General features: G+C 40.9%; 3 protein-coding genes across 15 annotated transcripts in view; 2 read left to right on the forward strand and 1 right to left on the reverse strand.

Annotated features, from left to right (window-relative positions):
• LOC135499312 (supervillin-like) overlaps positions 1 to 5,267 on the forward strand; it is a 150,048-nt gene extending 144,781 nt beyond the window's left edge. For all 13 annotated transcript variants that reach the window (XM_064790036.1, XM_064790038.1, XM_064790037.1 and 10 more), the window contains one exon: positions 726 to 5,267. In XM_064790036.1, coding sequence (XP_064646106.1) covers positions 726 to 812 — 87 coding nt within the window. In that variant the 3' untranslated portion in view covers positions 813 to 5,267. The remainder of the gene's footprint in view (positions 1 to 725) is intronic.
• Positions 5,268 to 8,666: 3,399 nt separating this feature from the next.
• LOC135500001 (Golgi reassembly-stacking protein 2-like) lies at positions 8,667 to 18,370 on the reverse strand. The gene is made up of 10 exons (XM_064791101.1): positions 18,238 to 18,370; positions 16,889 to 16,969; positions 16,183 to 16,340; positions 15,697 to 15,742; positions 15,442 to 15,528; positions 14,722 to 14,852; positions 14,102 to 14,234; positions 11,832 to 11,979; positions 11,309 to 11,491; positions 8,667 to 10,990 (listed from the first exon to the last, which is right to left on the reverse strand). The coding sequence occupies exons 1-10, from the start codon at positions 18,298 to 18,300 to the stop codon at positions 10,719 to 10,721; spliced, it is 1,302 nt and encodes a 433-aa protein (XP_064647171.1). The 5' UTR covers positions 18,301 to 18,370; the 3' UTR covers positions 8,667 to 10,718.
• On the forward strand, positions 18,152 to 21,710 carry LOC135500004 (uncharacterized methyltransferase YdaC-like). Its single transcript, XM_064791111.1, has 5 exons — positions 18,152 to 18,278; positions 18,909 to 18,977; positions 19,542 to 19,664; positions 20,049 to 20,184; positions 20,737 to 21,710. Exons 3-5 carry the CDS (start codon positions 19,557 to 19,559, stop codon positions 21,177 to 21,179), a joined length of 687 nt encoding a protein of 228 aa, XP_064647181.1. The 5' UTR covers positions 18,152 to 18,278; positions 18,909 to 18,977; positions 19,542 to 19,556; the 3' UTR covers positions 21,180 to 21,710.
• The last annotated feature ends 855 nt before the right edge of the window (positions 21,711 to 22,565 follow it).

A 22,565-nucleotide genomic window follows, 5' to 3' on the forward strand; every position in this document is an offset into this window, starting at 1 on the left:
TTCTGCAAAAAATACATGCATGTATTACCTTAAGGCCTACGCCGTTCGTTAAAAATTGGAATTTGTATTTGAATTTAGAAATGTCCATTCTAACTATAAATTTCAACATTGCTGTTGTGTAGACTGATATACAAATACTATGAATACCAAGTTTAAACAAATTTCAACATTGCTGTTGTGTAGGCTGATATACAAATACTATGAATACCAAGTTTAAACAAATTTCAACATTGCCGTTGTGTAGGCTGATATACAAATACTATGAATACCAAGTTTAAACAAATTTCAACATTGCCGTTGTGTAGGCTGATATACAAATACTATGAATACCAAGTTTAAACAAATTTCAACATTGCCGTTGTGTAGGCTGATATACAAATACTATGAATACCAAGTTAATTTGTACACACAATAACTGCACTACGGCATTGTGTATGAGGGGATTTCTATTTAAGTGGACCATAAGTGATAACGAACGGCATCCTTTTAAATATGTCTTGAAATTACTCTGTGTTCCGAACTTTTCGATGCGAACATATTGATGATATCATTTCATTGTCAGGGCCTGGTCATTCAATATAAATGTATCTCAGTGTTATCTCCTTCAGTTAAGCCCTTTAGATTTAGGTTAATGCTACCATTGATGACAAAACTGATTTTGAAGAACCGGGCACTGAACTTTTAAATACCAACCTTGACCTGAACTTATTCTTTCTTGGTTGCAGGAAGTCCTCGGGATGCCAAAGAGCGAGTACTATGCACTACCCTCATGGAAACAGATCGAATTGAAGAAAGCTGCATGTCTTTTTTAGACCGAAGGCGTGGAGAGTTTGAACTTATCAAATCTGAGCATATTTTCTATTCAAACAAAAAGAGATCTTCGTGTTTTCCTGAACAGGATGTTAGATTTTCTGACGATCTGATGCTTTAGATATTCGAGCTTTACAGAAAGATATATGCCTCCGCTCTTGGTAGAACTTTGAATTTTCGAAATCAGATAAAAAATAACCGTTTTAGAGGCATATACATTTTGTGGCCTGTTGCATTGTAGGGCAGCGGGGCAGTTTTTTGCTCTGCACACTGTCACATCCCTGCAGTATGTCAATGTGAGTGTGTAGAGGCTGGGTAGTGGGTCATTTGGGAGGGCCATTTTGGACATCAATCCATTTCCAAATAGACTGTGCTGACGTCGCCAGGAAAGTGTTGGTAATGTCATGCTTGACGTCACCAAACTTTACTGCTGCCAATGTTGCACAGACGACCCAGTGTGCAGGGTAGGTTGGTGACGTAAATTGATGTTAAAAATGGCGTCTTAATGTGATGATGTCATCTCGCACGGCCTTTACAGAAGAAAGTTCCCAGATGTTGGTTAGTCTTGAAATTCAGGCCCTGAATTTGTGAAAGTATTAGTATTTTTCCGCACCTGTTCATTTAAGTTTAGGGTCTTTGGTTCAGAAAATGTCTCTGCATGACTATATAATGTCTATGCCTCTTTCTACCATTAATGGCGTTTCTCACCCCGCTTTGCAGCTGGACAGACGATTTCCACAGGCAGCGGGCTTGAGTCAATAGTGCAACATACTTAGCACTTGTATGGTCACGTACAATGAATGAGAATGGAGTGTAAACCATGACGTGAAATGCATTAGTGGAGCTAGGCCTTTAGTGATATTGTTGAGTATGAGTATTTCTTTGCGTGAGGTTTTTACATCATTCCTTAGAAACTTGATGTAAAATTTTTGCTCAAGATAGTGCAGAGATAGTTAAAGGTCCAGTGGTACGGTCAAAATTTGTAATTTTGAATTTGCATTCAAGCTGAGGAGATGAACTGCTGAAGTTTTATTCCGAGTGAGTCACAGATGCAATGATGTGTTCATGTGAACTTCAGTCGCGTAATTACATGCTATCAAAAATAGTTTTGATGCTGTGAGTGAACAGAGCAGATTGACAGTGGAACTGGGCCTTTAAGGAACCAAACACCAACATTTTGAGTGGAAAGACGTTTTTTCTTCTTTTTCTCTTTAATAATACCTAGAGTTTCCGGCTTTGAACATGTTCAATAATACTTATGCAATATTACATCATTCAAACTTTTCATGGGTGATTTTAGTTGGCTTTGCTATTGTTCCGGCCATTTCATACACTTTTGTAATTTTCTTTTTCGCAACTGCTGATTTTACTTTCATGGTTGTATTGTTTGCTTTGACTGTTTGAGCCAGAGATATGCCTACCCATTGATTTCCAAGCCTTCAAATTCTTCAACAGTTTACTTCAAATTCTTCAACAGTTTACTTTTCAAAATACAGTAGAATCTCCCTATCAAGAACACCCTTAGGACTCTCAATGCTGTCCTTACTAGAGAGGTGTCCTGGTTAGAAGTCAAAATGTTTAGAAACTACCCATTTGGGACCGAAAGTCACTGTCCGTATAACAGAGGTGTCCACAGAGGGTGGTTCAACTGAACATGTACATGTATGTTATTTTAAATTGAAGACCAGATTTCAGTTCTGCTTACCCTCTCAAGTAAGAGGTTTATCTTTTTCACATGTTCGTGTGCAGTGATGTTCATACGCAGCTCAAAAACTGAACCCAAGTAACCATTCTGCCTGCTTCTGTTCTGCCAAAGTCACAGATAATCTGGTGCAGTCTTGCAATAAATTTCCTGCCATAAGAGTTTTATGTCGTGTTTCCTCCTATGGCTACGATTATATAGAGTTCACGTTCGACGTGTCACTTTTCATGCGTGACATGAAGAAAAAACAAGTCATTTCCAAAGAGCGGGCGACATACGATTCACGAGGTCACTTTTCATCCTCGCGTGGTGTTTTCAAACCTAATTCAGTTAACTCGTGACAAGTGAATCATGACAAGTGACAACGTGAACCCTATATGACTCCAACTTAAAGGCCTATGCCATTCGTTGAAAAATTTGAATTTTGTAATTGAATATAAAAATGTCCAATTTCGAAAATACATACTAAATATAAATTTCAACATTGCCGTTGTGTAGGCTGATATGCAAATACTATGAATACCAAGTTTAAACAAATTTGTATTCACAATAACTGCACTACGGCATTGTGTATTTATAGTAGATTTCTATTTAACTGGAACACAAGTAATTGTGAGCGGCATACCCCTTAAAGGAATTTCTTTATTTGTCTGTCAAAAATGTACTTAAGTTTGGGGCAAACGGGTAGCCTAACTGAAGAGGGCGACCGCTTGAGCGACAGACAAACGTCATTGGTGGTCTTTTAAAAAAAGTTTATTACTCATAACGAATGCAATACTTAGGTTGCGGACCGTCCTGGCTCCTACTCCTACTCCGAGGGGATTCCCTCTCCTCATATTACCACATCAAATGTCTTAAAGGGGGACTATAGGCAGGAGCAGTGGGGTTAAATTGGCCATCTTCGGGTGACCAATATGCACACTAAGGGCACTAGCTGGGTCATGTTAGATTCAGCGCTTAGTATATTCGTTGTACAAGCGTGAATAGTTTTGATGTAATGTGAGATGGGAGAGACCCCTATTGCCGACATTGTGTAACTTTATCTTGCCTACCTAGCAGCTGCCTTTAGTGTCCCTTTAACGTCATTATTAATCTGTTGTTGAGACGAGATCACTACGTCGAATATAAATGTTACATCGCCAAAAGTATAGCAATATTTCAAGTTTGATCTCGTGAGATGAGCACAACCTGCTTTTTGACTTCCCCTCGCTCAGTTTAACTCGTAGCGGATGCAGGAGTCAGGATGATGCGCAACCTCTCTTATATGTTTTTGCTGCCACTGACACTTCCGATTAAGTCGCCAGTGTGTTGCAAGTATTACCCAATAGAAGCTCTGCAAATAAAAATAAAATGTACTTATGCAACTTAACATGGTTCTATATATTCTTGTCAAGTGCCAAGATCTGATCTACAGGGTGGCCCAGAATTATTTTCCCTCGCACAATGGATACACAATAGAATTCTATTCCCAAAGGAAAATAATTCTGGGCCACCCTGTAATATCATGTACAATAACGTCACGGATGTTCATTCATACAGTAAATATACCACATTGGTATTTAGATTGCTGTACATTTCGCTGGGTGTAAATTGAAAGTTACGCTGATGGGATGTATCTACTGTGTGAATTGGTCCTAATGTATATTCATATGTCTTTCGACTTCATGTACATTGTCTTAGTTGAGTAGGGAGATGATGAGAAATTTGTAACTACATAGGTCAGTATTTAAGGGGTAATCTAGGCATCAGCTGGGGTCCGATCCGGGCGTCACTCGAGGCTGGGGTCCGAACCGGGCGTCACTCAAGAGCTTTCCCACAAGAAACACTAAAATTGCTAAACAGTGCCTGCAATAATCTTGATTAAAAACACAAATTTGGCACCCATTCGTTGGGAAGTATCCAGGTAACCAGTGTGTGAACAGGGTTTTGTTTGGGTCCTTATAGTGATGTGTGTTGATAATCTGATCGTTTGAAATGGTCGAGACTTAATTGGACACTTTTCGGACATTTGACCCTCCTGGTTCCTGCATAATATTGTCTCCCTTTCATAAAAGACCGAGAAGATTGGGAGAAATTTTCAGAAACAGTATAACTCAGAATGATGCAAGGTTATTTGCTGACAACCACTTTGGCCTAAACAATCTAACTACAAAACATATATAGCGTGAGATGGCTCAGAAATGGTTGAGTTTTGGAAGAATTTATATGTCCCGCACTTGACAACTGCTAATTAGTCCATTGGTCCTTTAAGATATTGCAATTTTCATGTTAATATGTCTATGTCTACTATCTCAATTTCATTTGTAGTTTATATATAAACTCCAATTTCAAAGTGGCGTCAAGGTGGCGACGCTGATTTTCACTAGAGTATGCGTCCTGATGAAAATCTCCAACAAAATTTGCATCTTGTCCCAGTCAAAACAATGCAACACTCTAGTGACAGTCAGCGTCACAGGCCGGCAGGCAGAGTTTTGCAACATTTTAAAATATTTTGCCTGCTAAGTGTTGCCCTGAGCTAATTACCAACACAGCTAATTAAAACAACCTGTAGCTAATCAATTCTTTATCTTTTGTATAGTTGTCTTTGCTCTTTCTAGACCAGATATGACTGTGCTACTGCTATAGAGACGCTTATTAGTGTTTGGTCTTGTTCTGGTGGGTTGATAACATTCAGATACGGTAATATTTGTACAAAGATGTTATAGAAAATACAAGAACTTCCAATAAAATATAGAAAGCAATGTAATATTAATAACAGCGATATTCCTTCGTTTTGTTACGGTTCTGTTTCAGTTGCTGTACTGGTCTGTTCCATGCAGTTTCGGTACCACAATGTTGTCAACACTGAGAGATATGTGACAACACAACAACACCCGATTGGACCTGGCAGCTTCAGTGTTGCCTATGTAGTGAAATAGATGAGACAGTCACAACCAGAGAAGGTTGGACTTGGCTGCCTCCACTATCTCAATATGGTTAGATGAGTGAGGCAGTCACAACCAGATACAATTTGACCTGACTGCCTTCACTGTCTTCTCAATAGGGTTAGACAAGTGGGACAGTCACAACCAGAGAAAACTGGACCTGGCTGCCTTCATCGTCTTCTCAATAGGGTGAGACAAGTGGGACAGTCACAACCAGAGAAAACTGGACCTGACTGCCTTCACCGTCTTCTCAATAGGGTGAGACAAGTGGGACAGCCACAACCAGAGAAAACTGGACCTGACTGCCTTCACCGTCTTCTCAATAGGGTGAGACAAGTGGGACAGTCACAACCAGAGAAAACTGGACCTGCCTTCTCCGTCTCCTCAAAATGGCGAGAGGTGAGACAAACACAGAAGATGGGACATTGCTCCTGCATGTACCACCGTCTTGTCAATATGATGAGTGACGTGAGAAGGTCACAACCAGAGGAGATCTGGTAAGAGAGACATGACATTCACAATCAGACTGAACCAGGCCAGATACCTTTATTGTCTTGCCACGGTGAGATTGATCAGGCAGTCACAACCAGAGCTATTGGACCATGTTGACCCCCATCGTCTTACCAACGCAGTGAGAGAGATGGGGAAGGTACCTTGCCGTATTCAGTCTGGTTGTGACAATATTGTCTCTCTCACCACGTTGGAAGGACTGTAGGACCCATCAAGGTGCTATTCGCTCTGGCTGTGACTAACGTTAAAGCTGCAAGGTCCGATTTGTTATTGTGTCGATTGCATTGCTCTCAGGATGGGTCAGCAGATACAGTTCCATCTCTTCCCACGTACAGATGGAACAAGAAAGGATTGTGGTGGGATACAACCTTGTCGCTATATGTCACAGATGCTCAGAGGCAAGCGCAATAGGTGAAACTGTCACAATCAGACTGAATCGGGCAAGCTACCTTCACCGTATTGTTTCTGTTGCATATTTCTGTCAGTGTTGGCACGTCGGTGAACAATAAAGAAACAATAATTTTGGGTTATACCCCATCCCTATTCAAATAAGATAGGGATGGTGTACGCCGAGTTGAGTCTAATTGTGACTGTATTCTCCTCACGGTGTCCCGTTTTCTCTGGTTGTGACTGTCGCACCTATCTCACGTGAGTGCCTCTCACGGGGAAAGTACCTTGCCCGATTCGGTTATCCATTATTGCTCACTGACAGCAGCATGAGTAAGAAAGAGAATGTTGTCCCCATGTTCATCCCAAAGCTGTGCCTTGAAGACAAAGTTGTCATCATGTCGGGACAGGAGCGCATGCTTCGCCCGACAACACATGCAACTATTATTTTGACAAGTCAGCTTTTGAGAAAACGGCTCCGGAGGGGTCAAGATGTCGAGTGGATGGGCTAGGGTCGATATAATAGAATGAGCAAGGAAATAAAGCCAAGTCGCGCGACGATTATGCATACTTCAGTCAAATTAGGGAGTGGTCCTATTTCTGAATAGGTATTCAAAGATGTTCATAAACCATGATTCATTGCTTCAATGGACTTGTTAATAGGCTAGGCCTATTATTTCTTTCAACTGATATTTGAACGGATGCGATACCCGCATGGGTCAGATACAGCTGGGAAATTCTTTTTGCGCACGTGTGTCCCCATGCTGTCTCTCCCGTACTCACAGCAATCTTTCCCAAATAAAGGTGCTACCCCCGCGCAGGGACAACCAAATGGTCCTGCGGTGGACAGGTCAACCCAGAGGGGTAGGCTACCCAGAGGGGTAGGCAAGCGGCAGATGGGAGGGGATCTTCGAATTTGCCCCTGAAAATCCCTTCGGTGTCATTTTGACCATAGGTTGCCTTGGTGAGGTTACGTCCATTGAGCTAGCCAATTCAAATCATACTGAACTTCCAACGCGTTTGTCACCGTATATTGACGCGCGTCGTCTGGAAGCTGAGGAGTGTCAATCAGTGAGGGTCAAGATCACAACACAGAGTAAATTGAGCCCTACTCTCACCGGGAGGGAGAAGAAGATGATGCAAATAGGCTCCGATCCGCTTCGCTGTACTCCTGTAGTGGGCGGGCCAGGCAAGGGCGGCACTGGCTCTTCTTAGTATGACCATTCCTGCCTTCGTCGAGTCCGAGTCTGTGGCCGACATAGATGCCTTTGATGGCAAAAGGAAATGGTGCCCCTGGCCCCTGTGATGTCAGCCAAACATTTCTTGCAAGTGACGCCAGTTTGCCTATGCTGCTTAAAAGGTCCATTAGTCTGAATCAGTTTCCAAGGTCGTTCCATCATCTCATTCTTTGCCAATGCTTCCTTATGGTGAAAAAGGCAGAGCAGCATTTAGTGGGCCCACACTTCTACCCTGTCAAAATGCAATTTCACATGAATTCATATGAAATGGCATTCGATCAAAAACATAACAATGTAGCGTGTATAAATAAACTTTACCTTTATTTTTCATAACTTCGATTTCCCAGTAAAGAGTGTAAAGAGAGAAAGTAACAGGGAATAGCGGACAATTCTTGGGGACATCATTTCCCCTTATATAATAACACAGGTATTGAACTCTTTACTATCTGGACAAGAGAGCAACCACAGGGGCAGTACACTTGAAAGAGGTGACTTTAAAGATGACTTCCCCCAGATGATATCTGTAAGGTTTACAAAGATTTACAGAGGAACCTCCTTTAATGGACACCTCTCTATTAAGGACAACCTCTCCATTAAAGACATTAGTTTTGGTCCCCGATTGGTTGTTTCCATTCAAAATGACCTCTATTCAGGACACCTCTTGATTAAGGACCGGGAGGGAGAAGAAGATGATGCAAATAGGCTCCGATCCGCTTCGCTGTACTCCTGTAGTGGGCGGGCCAGGCAAGGGCGGCGCTGGCTCTTCTTAATATGATCATTGCTGCCTTCGTCGAGTCCGAGTCTGTAGCCGACATAGATGCCTTTGATGGCAATAAGAAATGGTGCCCCCGGCCCCTGTGATGTCAGCCAAACTTTTCTTGCAAGTGACGCCAGTTTGCCTATGCTGCTTAAAAGGTCCATTAGTCTGAATCAGTTTCCAAGGTCGTTCCATCATCTCATTCTTTGCCAATGCTTCCTTATGGTGAAAAAGGCAGAGCAGCATTTAGTGGGCCCACACTTCTACCCTGACAAAATGCAATTTCACATGAATTCATATGAAATGGCATTCGATCAAAAACATAACAATGTAGCGTGTATAAATAAACTTTACCTTTATTTTTCATAACTTCGATTTCCCAGTAAAGAGTGTAAAGAGAGAAAGTAACAGGGAATAGCGGACAATTCCTGGGGACATCATTTCCCCTTATATAATAACACAGGTATTGAACTCTTTACTATCTGCACAAGAGAGCCACCACAGTGGCGGTACACTTGAAAGAGGCGACTTTAAAGATGACTTCCCCCAGATGATATCTGTAAGGCTCACAAAGATGTACAGAGGAACCTCCTTTAATGGACACCTCTCTATTAAGGACAACCTCCCCATTAAAGACATGAGTTTTGGTCCCCGATTGGTTGTTTCCATTCAAAATGACCTCTCTATTCAGGACACCTCTTGATTATGGACAGCACTTGTCAGTCCCGGCTGTCCTTTAATAGAGAGGTTTTACTGCAGTTGAGAATATTTTTTATTTGGCATGTCAAGGAACCGTTCACAATATGGATATCTTTACAATATGAAGAAATCGTGAGACCAACATTTACAAATAGTGAGCCACGCAGGCTTACACAACCAAAAAGAACTTTCCATGCATGTTTTGGACCAAGTCCTCAATAAATAGGCCAACAATGGTCAAGATTGTACGTGTGAGACTTGATTTACATAAGCTTGCTTCAACTGCCAATGTACAAAACCAATCTACATGTACATCGAGAAGGACTAAAGCTGTTCCATTGACCAACTTGAGTGCATTATAGTGTGAGTGAGGTGCATGAGGAGGCAATTGAAATAATCCCTCAATGGGTGATATGAATCATCATTTGTGCCGGCTCGGATAGAACTAAGCTCCTGCCTCTCACCCATTAAATTATCCCACAATGAATACACTCATTGTGGGATAAATAAATATATTACTATTAGCATCTACTAGAACACATGAGTGTTAACATAATATAATTTGTTATTATTTACATCAGGGCAAAAAAGTGGTCTCTTTTTTGGCTTAAAGTTGAAATTAAGTATATACAAATCAAGTATATGGTTGGTTATAACTCATTCATCGCCCATAAATTTGGTGGTCAGCCTCAATTACTATTCCAGAACTCATTTTTAACACTTATACAGCCAAACCACGAAGATCTTAATGGACCATAACCACCTCTTCCTGCTCTAAAGGCTTCAACGTTCAAACGAAATGAACGCCACCCGCTGGAAAAGGTAGGAACGGAAACAATGTCATCGCTAAAACCCATTGACTATTTTAAGGCGATTCTGACGTAAGGAATTTTTGGAGGGGGTCGGGGAGTGCAGGAGAGAATTTTGTTGAAATATAGTTATAGTAAGGGGTTAGCTTTATTTTCGCAACAGACTCAGAAAACTCTGGTCCTTGAGTTGCTCTTACAGGATCCTTATGCAGCTATCTTTTACAGAAGTTTTTTTTCAAGCGGTTGGTCCGGCCCTTGAAGTGCCACTAAGAAGGAGAACCTTTTGGCAAGTAGCTACTCATTTTGCAAAGATTTGGATTCTGCAGTTCTGCTGTTAGATATTTTAACATTCTGAATTTTGTACACACTACAAAAGAGAGTCTATTTACAGAGATCAAAACGATCAACGGCATAATGAACATGTTGATTACAACACTGTCATCGTAGGGCGGTCACGGCATACACAAACAAAGCACAGACAAATAACCTGGGGGTCTGATGACAAACGAGGCTTAAGGAACTGGTACAGAACTGGAGGGATTGGTTGCCTAACCACAAGGTTCGAGCAAAAATGTAGACCAAAACCGAGCCAAGGTTTGACCAAGATTTTAGCTCCACCCTCGCAGTTGTGACAAGACAATCAATACCGACAATGAGGCATCAAATTCTGTTCTAAAACATCTAAAATTGAAGAATGAATAATGTGATTTAAAGTGTGTAATCAGATTACTTTTCTTTAGCATCCAATGCCTAAACCAGTGTTACGATCTCTTACATTTCATGGACGCGCGATTTCAAAGTCACACTCCTCTCCTCACTGAATATCGTTACCCAGAATCCCACACCATAAAGAAAGTCAAGAATCTAAAGAAGATGTGAAATCTACGCTCCGACGCTGTCAACCGCTCCCTCCGGTTGTGCCGGTTGCACCGGTGTTGTCTCCGTTACTGGCGCGGTCGTTGCATCCCCGGCTTCCTGCGTTCCCGTTCCAGAAATATTCAATTTGCCGACACTGGTAATTGTGGAATTGATGTTAGGCGGCGCTGCCGTGGTCGCTATGCTCGTGGGAAGGTTCGGCAGTGGCGAGGGCGTTGGAAAATTCATGTTCATCGGGAGAGGAGGCATATTTTGAAAAGACATGGGCGTACTCATATCTGAAATGAAGAATAAGTTTATTAGTTATGAAATGGCCAGGGATTGATGTGCTTACCTGTAGCACAGAATATGGCAAGACTACTGGTCCATAGCCAGAGGGAGAACACATCAATTGCAGTTTTCATGGATTGACAGAGGACAAAAGATGTGTTCTACCCATGACCAAAAATCGAGCTAGACTAGACCTTTGAATGTTTTGCAACCTTTCAATGGCTATGACGGCCAACTTTAAGTATTAGCATCATGAAAATTTAATGATTAAAAGTTTCCTGCACTTTTTGTACTCACACAAATTATGATATATACATGATACCTACCTGACGGAAACGTCATAGCCGGTAACGGTGACATGCCCGACAACGGCGGTAACTGTCCTATTGAGATTGGCGGCATATTTCCTAAAGATACAGGCGTCGTTAATGGCGGCATTGGGGGGAAATTAGCAATATTAGGCATGGTAGAAGGTGCTGGGAGACCGCCCGGGTAAGCACCAGGATACTCTGAAATAGGAAGGTTAGAATTAGCTGCAGAAGTGGATGAAAATATGTACATTCAGGTTTGTTCCCGCATTCCTCTGTTAGGGAGCTTTTTCATTTTTTTCTTTTTTCAATTTAAGACCTACCTGCACAACCCTTTGTAACAAGTGTCATTATAAGATGGCAGGTCCGTGGTGCTGCAGGGGTGTCATTTTATGCATGCTCGTCAAAGGAAGCGCTGGGGTAAGGCACAACCTGTGAAGTACAAAGGGGCAACCCACCACCACCGGGACCAGAACACCCTAGGTTGGCCAGTATGCCACAAGCCTCAAGGAAAGGCGACAAATAATTTTAAGACTCTTACTTGTATTTAACGATGAAGCTGCATTCTGCGTCAAGCCAGATGTTGGTATGACGGGTATCGTTGGCACGCCTGTGTTCAACTCGGGATTCCCTAACGGCGTAACCGTACTATTTGGTGCCGTTCCAGACATTGGTGAAGACAGTGCCACCTGTAAAATAGATGCAGTAACACTAACAGACTGGATAAGTTCCCAGTTGATTTTTTGTGGTTGTTTAGGAGACTGCAGTGTAGATAATTCATTCCATTTCACCAAAATTATCTCACTCAAGTGGGAAGCAGTCGAAAACCTGGCATCATCAAGTGACAATTTCAAAATGACCTTCATGCCACAAAAGAAGAAACTGTTTCATCTTCCCCACTCCAAGAAAAAACGAAATTCTTGGTCTCAATCAAGTTCTTAACCCCAAGATGACTTTGAACTGTGGCATCAAGGCTATTTCGGGATTATCCCTAAATTCCACCTCTCATCTTGGTAACAGTCACGTAACTTCTAAGACCTTATTCCTGAAGCACTGTAGGTAAAGGTCTTTGTCTACCTTTGTAACACAAAAGAAACAGGGCCCTCCCACCACAGCGCTGGTGAGGTGTAATGGAAAACAAATAACAAAAGCGAGGCCTTGCACCACTAAAAATGAACTTGTCTTTTGTTTGTTTCTTTTGCATCATAGTTTCCTCTCCAGTTGACCAAGTATTTTCTAAGGCTGATACCTTTACCCACTGTGTAACATGGAGTTCTAGAATGGTGAGCACAGGGAGTGTCGGGGGATCAGATCGATAATCACTTCATGAGTCTTTGATAACGGGGTCTGTTTACAGCCTGGTGGTTCCTTTCGAAGTTTAGATAGAACACGTTTGATGACATCCGAGTTTTCTACAGATGCCCAAGTAACAAAACACCTCCTAATCACCTATTTAGTTAAGACTTGTTTAAAGGCCTACGTCACTCGTGTTCAAATACTATGAATGCCAAATTTAAACAAATTTCAACATTGCCGTTGTGTAGACGATATACAAATACTATGAACACCAAGTTTAAACAAATTTCAACATTGCCGTTGTGTAGACGATATACAAATACTATGAATACCAAGTTTAAACAAATTTCAACATTGCCGTTGTGTAGGCTGATATGCAAATACTATAAACACCAAGTTTAAACAAATTTGTATTCACAATAACTGCACTACGGCATTGTGTATTAGTGGATTTCTATTCAACTGGACCACAAGTAATTACGAACGATGTACCCCTTTAAGACTAATTTTTTAGAGAAACAGAAATATCATGCAGTAAATGGAACCCTCACCAAGACCAGGATAACCAAATCACCAGAGGACAGCAGAAAAATAACAACAAAGTCTCAGGGTCTTTCTCGTAAAAATCAAACAAGTTTTATTGCTTACATCGCAATATCGATTGGTACACAAAATATAGGAAATATCTGGTTGTTCTCTGGTTAGCTCCATGGTACACTGGCCCAAGGAGGACTGCATTGACACCTTTCAACCCCTTCAGGCAAAATGGAACACTCCATATTTTGATTCAGAGAATATTGGGTTGGTCATAAATGTGAGCCGTTCTAGCAAAACCAGTCGCGTGTAAGATGAGCCTAGATGACACCAGGAGATAAGAGAAGAAACTGATGTCGTCCGATTTCACAAAAGGCAGACAGTAGTGAAATGAACAAACAGTCCGTCTCAACCTGCCAAGCTCAGAGCGACATGCGACTGTTTTTGCTGGAATGGGTCACAAATGGTTTGTGGTTCAATTTTCTGGTTTGTTTAAAAATGTATGCCTCCCAATTTGATATAAGGCCTAAAATGTGGCAAGGAGAAAATTTTTTGCCTGGGTTGTTCACAATTAATACGCTAGAACATTTTCCACAAACTTAATAGGACCTGAGGGCTTCTGAAATAGCAAAATTGTATGATCCTTTTTTATACTGAGAGGAAAACAGGGTGGAATTTCAGAGCAAAAAGTTCCTTGTTTGAATACCCAAGGAAGGATTTAAACTTCTTGGTTTTATGTAAACAAGCGCATTGGCAAAGTAGTGCTCACCATTTTGTCCTACCTAAGATTTGAACGAAGCAGCTGGGGTTGTTGTTTATCCAGTTCAGTTTTAAGTTTATTTACCATTGACAGACCGACCAAAATACAGGAAATCGACAACATTGGACTGTTCCATTTTCCCCCCGGAGGGGTTAAACGTGTTCCACAACCTGCACAGGCTCTTTGGCGACCTCATGCACAGGTTGCTTGGTGATGTTTACCTCAGAGAATCCGTCTGCTGGCGCGTTCGGTCGCTTAGCAAGTGACTCTTCCAGCTCCTTGGCTTCTTTGGAGTCGGGGAATTGCCGCGTTGGGATGCGGTGGAGATAACCGTAGCCTATACCACAACCGAGACTGAAAGAAAAATTGACACCTGGGTTTGGAAAAGTTACTTCCAAATGCATCTATCTGGGCATGGAAGAAGTCAACAGAGTCCTTTTTACTGGAAGAAGTCAACTGAGCCCTTTTTACTCATTGGGGGAAATGTGGCGGAGAAAACAAATTCTAGCAAGAAGCTAAAAGCGCCATTTATTTGGCTGCAATTAGTTTTGAGGATTTTTGACCACAGGCATAGAGACTGGAGAGGTCAGTGGCATAGTAGTGAGAGTGCAGGGGTCATAATCAGGAGTTTGTGAATTCAACTCGTGGAAGGCTCACCAATGAGTCATCTATAGATTCATCTTTATATACATTCATCACAGTGATAGTTTATCTCCTTGTCCTGGGCAAGACACCTAACCCTGAAGTCCTGTACAGGCCATAGGGCAACAAATGGAAACACCAGGCCTCCGCTGAAATCCAAAAATCCTAAGTAAGATGTAGTAATATAAGGGTCACGAACCTTCCTTCGCCGCCCCAGGCACTGTTAGGCGTTATCGTTACTTCCCGACAATTGTCGGTGTCCGTATTGTAGACGTAGAGTTTCAGGGGTTTCGCTTCGTGAGACTCGATCAATGTGAATAGATCTTCACTCTGGAATGATGAAAACTTTTGTTAGAATTTGTTTTCCCATGGAAACATCCAATTTGGGACCGAAACTGGTGTCCTAAATAGAGAATTTGTCCTTAATGAGAGGTGTCCTCATTAGAGAGGTCAAATTGAATGGAAACATGCAATTTGGGACTGAAACTGGTGTCCTAAATAGAGAGGTTGTAATTAATAGAGAGGTGTCCACTAAGGGAGGTTCCACTGTATTTTCAGCTTGGTGGTTTGACTAGGATCTTTACCATAATTTCATAGTAAATATTTCAATAAAAACCAACAAACAAGTGATTTATATCACTGCAATATATGACAGTTGCTGCAATGAGCAATAAAACAAGTCATGGCTGGATTTGATATTAATCACAGGTTGTAGCAAGCACCGATTTTTGTAGCAGGCACCACTGATGGCGATTTTTGTCAGATGTGATGACGACTGACAGCAGATGGTTTTGGGACGCTTTGTTTAAGGATACACGAAAGCCAATTCAATTTCAATATCCAAGCATGAGATATCATCTGTAATAGCACAGTATAACTACAGTATAAGAACTGTTATAGCCAGTAAAATACTACATACCTCATGTAAAACAGAGTCTGCTCCGATGATGTAGTCAGAGTCGGAAAGGAGGCCTGCCATCGATGCTGGAGAGTTTGGCTGCACATCCTGGAACACAACCGAAGATTTTATGTATTAGCACCCAGTTGCACAATTGGTATAAGAAGCAATGTTTCGTCCTAATGCAACTATCATAATCAGAAAATTACTGAAGGAGATAACTCTTAGTTGAGCTGACCCTCAAACAAAAATTCAGAGTCGTTTGATCTCACTTACCAGGACATGCCAGACATTTTCATTGGCGCCATCAAATGAACAAAACCTGGAGACAGAGATAGAAATATCAATTGAGGCAATATCACATTTGATTTGGTCTGGAGTGCTCTTTAGAACGATCCTCTTTACGAACTCCAAGACTCCCAGAAATTTCTGAGACGTCTCCAAAAGATTCAGTATATATCGAGGTGTGTGCAGGTCATGTTCCTTTTGCTCTGGGCCAGTGGTCGAGTATAGTTTATCATTTGGAAGATCATTCGAATTGCAGTTAGCAGCAGGTGAACTTGCAAGAAAACAAAATCAAACAATCACCGAATATATCGAGCACAAGCTTCCAATGGAGGAGACGTCCAATGTCCTTAAAAAAAATGGAGGCGCAACCAATTTTGCAAGGGTTTTCCATTTGGACCACCCCGCCAACAAAATTCCAACACATTTCCAATCAAAAAACCACTCTTATAAAACTTCATACAAACAATAACCTACCTGATACTAACTCCAAGGAGTCCTTGTCCACCCCAAGTGTGGCTTGGAATGATAGTAACCTCACGAACTTTCTGTGCCTTACTGCTATAAACTAACATTTTGACGGGTTTCTCCACGTTTGATTTCAATATGTCCTTCAGGTTCTCATTGTCTTGATTCTGTGAATAAAACAAATGAAAACTCTGAATACATTTAGATAATTTACAAATTGTCGGTGTTGCGTCACATGTCAATAAAAATCATTCATTCACGGACCAGCTGTGAAACACCAATGATGAATTGGAATGGTGGAGGATAAAGGACAAACATAGTACACTATATCATTATAACAGTTCCCAGTGGGTTGGTAAAACAGAACTATGGCCAACATGCTAATTTGTGTTGAAAATTCTTCCAGTTTCTAACTCTAAGACTAAGAGACATTTTGAAAGGTCCCACCTGTGTTTTCCCAAAGTGCTTGAGTCAATGCCTCATTACATGTATCTTTTGTTGTGTTGGGTCCAAGTGAGGTCTTCTCTTGATGTTGATTTGATGAGCCATCCGTTGAGTTGACTGGTAACTAGAATATTATCTAACAATCTTTCCTCTAAATAAGGGCATGAGTTGAGATCCCTAATCATTTACCACACGACCTAATGAATGCCACCTTACAACGCCTTAGAAACAATCCAATATTTTTTTGGCAAATATTATAATTAGTACTCACCAATCTTGTATTTCCAATAGCAACAATGAAATCAAAGAAGGCTTCAAGGCCAGCATGGTGGCCTGGTGAATTCTCCTGAACCTACAATAAATGAGGAAATGCACACTTTTTATGTCTACTTTTAGATCCCCCAGGGCTAAACTACTCCAAAGTGTTCGTATACAAGGCATAGCCATACATATGCAATTGAAGGCAATGATATTCAGTATCATACGTCTCTTTGTCCAAACGTTAAAAATCGATGCAAGATTTTCCTATCCTTAGATTTTTCATGTCAATGCAATACCAAGTAAGGTCGAGAACCGAGAAAAGACAGGTAGGGGCTGACAGTTACACACAAAATTGACAAATGTCGCAAAAATGTGTCACATAAATGAAATGCAGGTGCCACTGTCGGAATTAACACCAGTCTGCACCATTGCGCTTTTTCGAGAACGCACGAATTCTCGTAAAATCGAAAGGGCCAATGTGCATTTCTATTGTGGTTTACTTTCATGGCCCTTACCGGTGTATCTGGAAAATGGCCTATTCAGGCTATTGCTTGAATGAGCTTGTCTGTAGGCCATTTTCCAGATATGCCCATTCCACCTAGGGTCAGACCAACAATCCATTTTTCGACTCGAGCCATTTTCTGGCGTCTTTTACCGTGAAGATCTATTGTAAAGGTGGTTTGTTGGTCCGACCTCAGGTGGTACCGGCGTATCTGCAAAGGGCCTATTGTTGCTTTCAAGACATATGGGGCTAAAATTTACACTCCCCGATTGGAAATGACGTAGTTTGATCGCATTCAACTATAAATCCATTGAACAGTGGCCCTTCTATATTCAACCGATGACCTTTTCTTGGGTCGTGATCAGGGATTGTAAAGGCGTTCCCCATGGTAAACAAATGTTGCCTGTAAAAGGCCTTTTCAAAATAGCCAAATCATTAACTTTTCGCAGGTTGTCTACTCTATTCAGGAACTTTTTCCTTGGTATTCGCCATTCGGTAACAACTAACCTTTTTGTCATTATTCACTGGTCATTGGCAATGGATGTTGTCAACACCAAACACTAGTACAACAGTCAACACTAGTCTTAAGTCACTATCAATCATATATTTATAAACATGTGTAATGTATGACTTTCAAAAGACATGGACAATGATGATGTCTTTTTATCTGTCACATTAAGCATTTTTAACTGACATTATGATGGACTGGTTGACACAGCCTACAAAACAGAGCATTCACGATTGAATGTTCATACTGCATGCAAACGTCTTACGTGCTATAACGTGTGCAAGGAAAACAGGAGCCAACCACTATATTCAAACGCCGATTTTGACAAAACCTTTGCAAGAAATCTTACCCGAAGCACGTGATATCCTTCAGTACCTCCTCCAGGAACTGGTGAGCTTTGAAACCCCCCCATTTTTTTAGTAAATTTTTGAGAAATCGGCACTTTTATTTGAAAAAATTTCTCCAATATTTCACTGCGACGTCAACCGGATCCAGTATGGCCGTCGACGTGGCACCGATTGGAATTGTGGGTAAATTAAAAGAATAAAAGAATATCAAGTTTATTTGGCGGGAAATTCAAATAGGGTTCTAAGAGGTCAAAGGGGTATTATAGGGATTTGAGGTAGGTCTGTACATGGAGGTATTATTATTTCTTAATAATACCTCCATGGTCTGTATAACTAATTAGAGAAATGATTACGTTAGTGAACATATAGGGTGTATCTGAATTGATTTATCTCTCCATTCACTTGTCCCAGTTGACATAAGAGGCAACATCCTGACATATGCAGTGGTATAGGCTACTCCGTCTTTTGCTATTTTAAACACGAGGTAGGAGTATCATGATGGTGGTATCCGTGCGATATGAAAAAAATACTCGAATAAAAAAGATGTATTTTGGCATAAAGTCGTAAAGAATACAATAACCTCCCTCCCTAATAAAGGCCTACGCCGTTTTTAATTTGTTTTTTAATTCGAAAATTTTAAATTGTGTAAATACGTACTGGATATAAATTTCAGCAATGCCACTGTGTCAACAAATATACAATTACTATCGGTCAAGTACCAGCATCGAGTTTCAGCAAATTCGTATGTATAATAACTGCTTTACGGCATTGTGTCAGCCTGTTTAAAGCCATAACACGTAGAAGAGGCCTCCTGTACAGGCGCCCCTTCAACACAATGTTATAGAAACTCACAAGGCTGCTGACAAAAAGAGGGGTGAGGGAATCTTCAGTTGACCAATACAAGGGATTCTGTCCTCAGAGTAACACAAGACATGCGTGTTTGGTAACCTGCTTTACTTCATCCAAATGAACAAAAACTCTTCACTCTCCATAATAAGGGTACACCGTTCGTAATAATTGGTGGTCCAGTTAAATAGAAATCCACTAATACACAATGCCGTAGTGTCGTTATGAATATAAATTTGTTTAAACTTGGTATTCATAGTATTTGTATTGCAGTCTACACGACGGCAATGTTGAAATTTGTATTTAGTAGCCTACGTATATCCGCAATTGGAAACTTTTAACGAATATTTTCTTTAGACTTCATCAAATTCAAATTACAAATTTATTAACCGATTCATTGACCACCGGCCCTTTACAGCATGACTAAACCTAATAAAATACATCATTTGTCCGTTTTCAGCAGTTCGCATTCGGCATGTGGAATAGGCTTGTTCAGACCGTAATTGACAGATTGTATGCCATAGATAGAATAGCAAGAAATCACAGACGACCAGAAAGTGGTATACCGGGAGCCATTACCTCGGTAAGGTTGGGACACGGCCGAATGAGAAGACTGATCGTTAAAAATACCCAATATAGGCCGTGTCTGTCCTGTCCATAATGTGGTCTAAATAACGTGGTGGTCGGAAAAACATGGTGGACAGAAGTGAAAAATAATCGTTGCATCTCCAAGTCTTTGTCAAACATGGTAAATGGGTTTGACAAATGACAGTCATATCCCACTAAGATGAATTCCACGAATAGAAATCAATGTCCCCTTGAAAAAAGGGATGGATTGATTAAGATGCATGGACATTTTTAATTTTCGTCATCTTCAGACACATATACTAACTGGACGGCCCCTTATACCGGGAGATGCCATGGATGTTAGTTGACAGTTACAGTATCAATTATTCACTCATTACAGTCCATTCTAAAAAAGGTCAACCGGCCTGTGCAAAGAAGTGCTGTCAAATATCTTGACGTCCGGCCCAATCATGCCGTCCTTGAAATCGGCTTTGGACTTGGTTACGGAATCCAGCATGTCCTCGATATCATTAAAGGTAACATGGTCTTTACACATTATTTTGTCCAAGAGTCTGTACTTTGATGATAAAATTTGCCTACATTAATGAGGGAATTCTAATAAGAGGTATAATTATGATTTTACATGGACGTTAATTATTAATGGTTGGCAACTATGCAATAAGGTTTTAAAATGCCCAGTCAAAACATACAATTACCAAACACTAATAGACCTTTGATACTGTGGCCCTCAAACGTGCTTCGTTTCTGCTGTCCGCAAAGATAACTGACCCCCGCCCCATATTATGTTACCTTTATATAGTTTGTTTCCCACAGTGTCACCCATAATAAAATGGCCTGCCAGATTTGGCTAATGAGACTAGACACTCTTTAATTTGCTACCCAAACTCCTATCGGTAATGCCAAGCGCCTGGCAGAAGGCAGTAGCTGTTGGCTCACCAATGGGCCGTTTCGGAAAGACCTCCCAAGGCGGTTCAAACCTCTGACTTTCTGTTTACGACGCGGATGCCCTATAGGCCAAGTGTATCGGTATATTACAAGTACATGTACTTTGTTTCTTGTTTTGACAGAAGGAGACGGTTCTCTTCATGGCGTGGACATCTCAGACGAAATGGTCAGAAGAACGGCGAGACGTTTCCAAAAGGAAATCAAGGACAAAAAGGTCAACATTTGCATTGGGGACGTGGCATGCATGCCTTATGAAGACAACACATTTGACAGAGTATTCCATACAAATTCTTACTACTACTGGCCAGATATGGATGAAGCAGCCCAGGAGATCTACAGGGTGATGAGAAAAGACAGCGTCATGGTTACAGCATTGGCGGCTGATAGGGTAAAAGACGGAGTGAAAAAAGGAGTGCTGAAATATGGAGACTCAGATCAAACACGCTATATTGACGCCCTGAGGAAAAATAACTTTGTTGATGTTCAAGTACAGGATTTTTATGAAGCAGCGGATGGCCTGTTCCCATGGTACCAGGCGATTTTTGCCTATGTGAAAAAGAAATGAATCTTTCTTTATTATCTCATGGTTAGGCAACGCCAATTTAATACCTTCGATAGCGGCCTGTAAGAATCTATCCGCTGAATGTGGGGAAACTAATTTCATACCACCCACCAACCAGTGCCAAAAGTCACATGTTGACACTAACACAAATTTTATAGAGAAAAACAATTGTCTGGTTTGAATTTCATTGATATAGAAAACGTAAGTTTCATTTACCCCATAACCCCATTTACCCCATAACCCCAACAAGTTGGTGCCTGTCATTTTGATTTTGGTGCCTGACATGAACTCTAGTATTTTTTTTCGCGGACACTAAATTTTTATCACAATCCATGGATTTTTGAAATTTACTCTTGGTTTTTTTAGGTATTTTAATTGGCGACTGCAATGGGGAATAGAACTATGATGGGCACATATTTAATTCTTATATAAAAGCCCTACCCATAATTTTAAAGCCCCAGCCCATCATTTATTCCAGACTTTATCTATTAAATGTATGTAAAAGATGTAGAAGCTGAATAAAAGTAGGATAGAAATAGCAAATAGTGTTAAGTTCTTCAAATCGAATACTGTTTTGGAGCAACTATAAATGTAAACATGTTCCAGTTTGTCAAATTTCTTGGAGATGCATCAGCGCCACCACAATTAACTCATTCTTCCTTTGGCAGAAATCGGTACTAAATATATTAACATAATCATTATCACATTACTGTCACCACTTGTAAAATAACACGCGAGGTTTAAAAAAGTTTTACAAAGTCATCCGCAGTAGGAAATAGCAATGACAGAACAACATTCATCCTTTATCTCTGCTTATGGATCACATGCTAATGTTTAACTGTGGTTCTGTTCGTTGATGGTGGATTGGAACTAATAAAACAAAAGACGATACACGATCTAGACTTAGAGTAAGAGTAGGTTACTCTAAGATCTCGATGTTTGTACACCAATGCCGATGCCTTAACAAATAAGATTAACGAACTCTCTTTGACCCTAGTGCCAGACATCATAGCTGTAACCGAAATGACATCGAAGAATGTAATAATAAAGAAAGTGACTATTTGGCAAGCCCGGTGTAAAAGTAAAAAGTGTCCCCCCTGGAAAAAGTGTCCGGCCCTATTGTATTCTGCAATAAGGTTCTATAGAGACACTGACCGTCAATAGCTCAGAGATTGAAGCGCATAATAGAATTCTTTGTTCCCGGACATTTTATCCTAGGACATTTTAAACTTCTACACCGGCTCACCAAACAGCGCCTTTTTTCTGCCCTAGATGGAGAGCCGAACTCATGCATATTCAACCATCCAGGAGCTCATTATCATTCGTGGCAACACGGTCAGCAACACTGGAGTTACAGTGAAACGACTTTAGAAATGCACACTAATGCAT

Source organism: Lineus longissimus, chromosome 15 (genome assembly GCF_910592395.1).
Source record: "Lineus longissimus chromosome 15, tnLinLong1.2, whole genome shotgun sequence".
NCBI lineage: Eukaryota > Metazoa > Nemertea > Pilidiophora > Heteronemertea > Lineidae > Lineus > Lineus longissimus.